The following is a 4617-nucleotide window of genomic DNA, read 5'->3' as shown; positions in this document are numbered from 1 at the left end:
CATCATTACAATGTTGTTACAACATTGCCACAACATTGTGATGATGTAGCCACAACGTTGGGGCTTGTTGCAAATCAACCTCCAGCTAACCAAATTTAGACGTCAGGGTACAACTAAGAAACAACGTTGTCATAACATTGTGTGCCCACTGGGTATAACTATTACAAGAAACAAAGACTGGAGAAATAATCCATTTTAGCAGCCTTAACAGCACTCTGGTAGACAGACAGGCTTTCACGAAGAGCTTCTTTAGAGACATGGAGCTTATCTTTTTTCCACTTTCTCTCAGCGCGCCGACATGAGCGCCTGAGAGCGCGTGCGGAGTTGTTAAGCCGCGGTTCTGTAAGCGCTTTTCTGCGCATTATTCTAAAACAGGGGTCATCAAACTATGGCCCGCAGGCCAACTACGGCCCGCCACCCCCCTTTGACCGGCCCCCCAGCCCCTCTGTCCCCCACCACTTGAACCGGCCCTATGAGGCAATCCCCAAAAGTGGTCATGGCCTATTTTTTTTAAATTGCTTTTTGGCAAATAATAACATGTCTGCATCTTGTATTTGGTTGATTTTATCAATTAAAATTGATATTTAGTTATAAAATGAACTATTCATATTTTCTGAATTTTTGTCATATGCTCGCGATCAAGCAGTGACAGGCAGCGCACGCGCAGAAAACTGTCAGTGTTCAGGACAGCAAAATGGCTAGCGGTCAGCGAAAAGCTGACAGAGAGTGCAGAGTTTTTAAAGAACAGTGGACCACTGATTATTTTTTCGTTCAGTGTGAGGACCGTGCAGTTTGTCTTGTATGTAAAGAAAGTGTGTCGGTTTTCAAAGAATATAATCTGCGTCGTCACTACGAAACCCGCCACAAACAGTATGCTAGTTTGCGAGGGCAAACAAGAGAAGGCAGGATTCGGAGGATGAAATGCGGACTGGCTGCACAACAGAATGTATTCCTTCGCCAAACCAGATCAACCAGGCTGCTGTCCGAGCTAGCTATAAGGTAGCTCACCTACTAGCTACCCATGGAAAGCCGTTTACTGATGGGGACTTTGTTAAAGTATAAACTGCACTACTAAAGTGCACTACTACAAGAAGAAACACAGCCTAAGGAACACTGTAGGTTTTCTGTGCATGTGATAACGCAGACACCCAGATCACTGATACCGTTCGATTAGAGGTAAATCAGAGCTCACAGTAATGCAGCACACTCCTCCACACCACCCACCCACCTCCCAGTTACTGGAGAGACTTCGCAAACTCAGCATAGTCGATGTAGCCATCATTGTTTTTGTCATCATCCCGAAGGACTTGATCAATAATACTGATTAGGTCCTGCTCCTTCATTGGTGGACTGTTCTCACCTTTCTCCTCCTTGTGTACATGTGTAATGGCAGTGGCAAGCTCGAGCCCATCCAGCAGGTTATTACCGTCATAGTCATGCATTTTGAAATAGTGAAGCAGTAACGACAAACATGACAGGCTTGAATTACATTCAACTTGTGTAATGGAAAGGAGAAAAAAAAAAAAGTCTAGAAAAAGTTCCTTTATCAGTCTAATACAGGTCAAACTCCACCCAAGTTTGTTTTTCTCAGTCCCAGTTACTGCTAGAAAACTGCTACACTACACAGGTTCGTGGTTATACACACGATGAAGGGAATTAAAAGCAACAAAAAAAAAAAAAACCACCATACTGCGGCACTCCAGCTCTGGGACTGGGAAACATTTGTGGGATCAACAGCATACTAGGTAGCCAGTTTAATCACACTTCCAGACTCATTTATTCATACCAAAAGGCAAAAACTGATTCTGGATCAGTGTTGAGAAATGTGATTAATATGGCCCCTGATTGGGGATATTACACACAGCACCAGAAGTAGCCACTGTAGCCTCACTATGGCCGAGGAGGCGTGTCCCGACAAGAAGGATGCGCTCAATGCGGTGAGTCTCTCCGCACCTACTATGACCAGGCGAACTGAAGATTCGGGGGACAACGTGTATGACCAGCTGAATGAGAAAGCGTCAGAATTCGAGTTTTTTGCTTTGGCCATGGATGAGAGCAATAACGTGCAAGACAGAGCACAACTACTGTGATCTATTGATCTATTGCTCATATTATTATAATTTCACTGTTTATGTATTTATTTTATAGGCCTATTTATTTGACCTTTATTAAGTGCTGCACACAATTATTATTAATAATATCAACAGGCCTACCTACAATTTATAATTTTCCACTCACCTTTGCCAGTGTCAATCACCTCAACTAGGCAGATGTTTCTTACCTTGACAGCTTTGATGTTATTTTTATTAGAAAATAAATGGAATATCTGTGGTATTTCAAATTAAAACAAAGTGTGAAGACTCGATTACTACTTTTGCAAACCACTAGTAAAGATAAACAAATATGTGCCAGGAATCAAGTGTTGATACAGTAGTGTGGATATAGTAGTGGGGATGGCCGTGCCAGGCTAGTAATCTCTACTACACAATGAGGCCTGCTGGTGGTCATATTTGTCAGGGTCATACAATTCTATGTTATATAGCTGACCCGACCCCGGCCCCCCATCACAGTCAGGAACGACCATGTGGCCCTCAGAGAAAAAAGTTTGGTGACCCCTGTTCTAAAAGGTGCAACAGAATCAAGGATATCCGCGCAAGTAGAATTCAAATTGCTGAAAAGATCTTCAGTTTTGAAAGCGTGATTATCATCAGGAGTGCCAAGTATATCACCAGAAATGATATAGTCATTATACATGGCTGAAAACTGGGATACAGTTTGAGCGTTAATTGTGCGCAAACGACGCGCAGAAGCACAGGGTTTTGCCCTCAAACAAGGAATTGAAACAGTAAAAAGCACAGGTAGATGGTCAGAAATACACGCCGATTCACAGATTTCATTAACACTCACAGATAAATCATATGATAAAACCAAATCTAAAATATGCCCTTTCTCGTGAGTCGGGTCTTTAACACATTGAACAAGATTAAAAGATTCAGTGAGATTTAGGAAATCAGTGACCAGAGGTCTTGATCTACAGCAGACATGTATATTGAAATCTCCAGAAATAAGAAAATGATCGTATTTCACAGAGGCACCTGACAGAAAATCTGCAAAGTCACAGATGAAGTGCTTATTAAATTTTGGAGGGTGATAAACAACCGCAAACATAACAGAAAAAAAGAGGAAAGTTGGAACTCAAAAGTTTGCAGTTCGAAGCTGGAGTCGGTAGCAGATGGAATAAGACGGCACTGAAAGCTGGATTTGAACACCGAGGCCAGACCGCCACCTCTGCCGGTGCCCCGAGGGGAGCTGAGGAATAAACAGCCAGGAGGAAGGAGTTCACAAAGCGGTGTGCACTCACCATCCCGAAGCCAAGTCTCTGCCAGAAGCATAAAGTCCAAATCCCGTGAAGTGAAGAAGTCATTCAATAAAAACGCTTTGTTTACTAGTGACCTGGTATTTAGTAAAGCCATGCGAAGTTCAAGCTCCTCAGTAGCTGGTGACACCATAGACATATAAACATAGACGCCGCATTGAGCTGGTGGCCCGCTGCTGGGATACGTCAGAGTGTCCGCCATATTGGATGTGGCAAATCTTCCCTGTAAACCAATGCAAGTAAATGGACTGAATTTCATAAATCCCCTTTCTACAATAATATTTAACTCGATGCCTTTTATTCACCCATTAAGACACACACGTATATATTTGGGAAACAAACAGGCATCAAAACAACGTATATAACTTTTAATGTGATGGTTATAAATAGTGTGCGAAATACCCGTCAATATTCCGAATGACCGCCAAACTGAGTTCGGCCAGGTTCTAACGTCATACCAAAACAAAATACATCACTGATTCCTTCACATTCAGAAAGGTTAAAAACATTCATCATACGTTCAAAAATGTTCATCATAGTGTGGCACTGTATTATCTAATTCTCACTGCTTATAACTATACACCTACCCGGTGGAGATGAGCTGGGAAACTGAAGACTGAAGGAACAGCTCCCTCTCTGATCCTGACTGTCTGACCTGTTCTGTCCAAATCCTCCGTTCTGAAGTGTTCACTGCAGAGCATGGATGACGGAGTAGCAGAAAACCCTTCCCGTCGCACAGCTGTCTCCCACTGCTTTTTCATGCCTTTATTTTTGGGAAACCTACATAGTATGTGAAAAGTTAGCTAAGCAACGAACAACAATCAGCGTAGTTACGAAGGAAATACTTGGTTGTTTGGAGACAGGTTTCACCGAGCGGCTATTATGCGCGAGACTTCATATTAGCCACAAAGTCTGAAAAATCTGTTCGTAAAATTATGTTATAATGAGCAAATGCAATGAAAAGTATTTTTCCAGTCTCACCTGTGAAAGGTAATCCCATGTGATCTCATTTGGACGGTAAACCTGTTGGTACAGTTAAACGCAGCACATGAATGAAGCATCTTTATTCTTGGCCACTGTCTAGACGCTATACCAGAGACGGCTGAAGAATCTCCACTTTGCCACATCCAATAGACCCCTTCGCATGTTTGTAAACAAACCGACCGTTGCCAGGATGCGCGCGCAGCCTGGACCCAGAAACAATGGCGCTGCCCATAGACCGGCATTATGAGCTGTCAGAT

The 4617-nt window shown here is 42.8% G+C and overlaps 1 protein-coding gene across 1 annotated transcript; it reads right to left on the bottom strand.

The window, feature by feature from the left end:
- Window positions 1-1082: 1082 nt before the first annotated feature.
- LOC132885239 (multiple coagulation factor deficiency protein 2 homolog) lies at window positions 1083-3509 on the bottom strand. Its single transcript, XM_060919674.1, has 2 exons — window positions 3362-3509; window positions 1083-1495 (listed from the first exon to the last, which is right to left on the bottom strand). The coding sequence occupies exons 1-2, from the start codon at window positions 3507-3509 to the stop codon at window positions 1236-1238; spliced, it is 408 nt and encodes a 135-aa protein (XP_060775657.1). The 3' UTR covers window positions 1083-1235.
- Window positions 3510-4617: the final 1108 nt, after the last annotated feature.

Source organism: Neoarius graeffei, chromosome 1 (assembly GCF_027579695.1).
Source record: "Neoarius graeffei isolate fNeoGra1 chromosome 1, fNeoGra1.pri, whole genome shotgun sequence".
NCBI classification, from domain to species: domain Eukaryota; kingdom Metazoa; phylum Chordata; class Actinopteri; order Siluriformes; family Ariidae; genus Neoarius; species Neoarius graeffei.
This window is presented reverse-complemented; position numbering and strand designations above follow the sequence as displayed.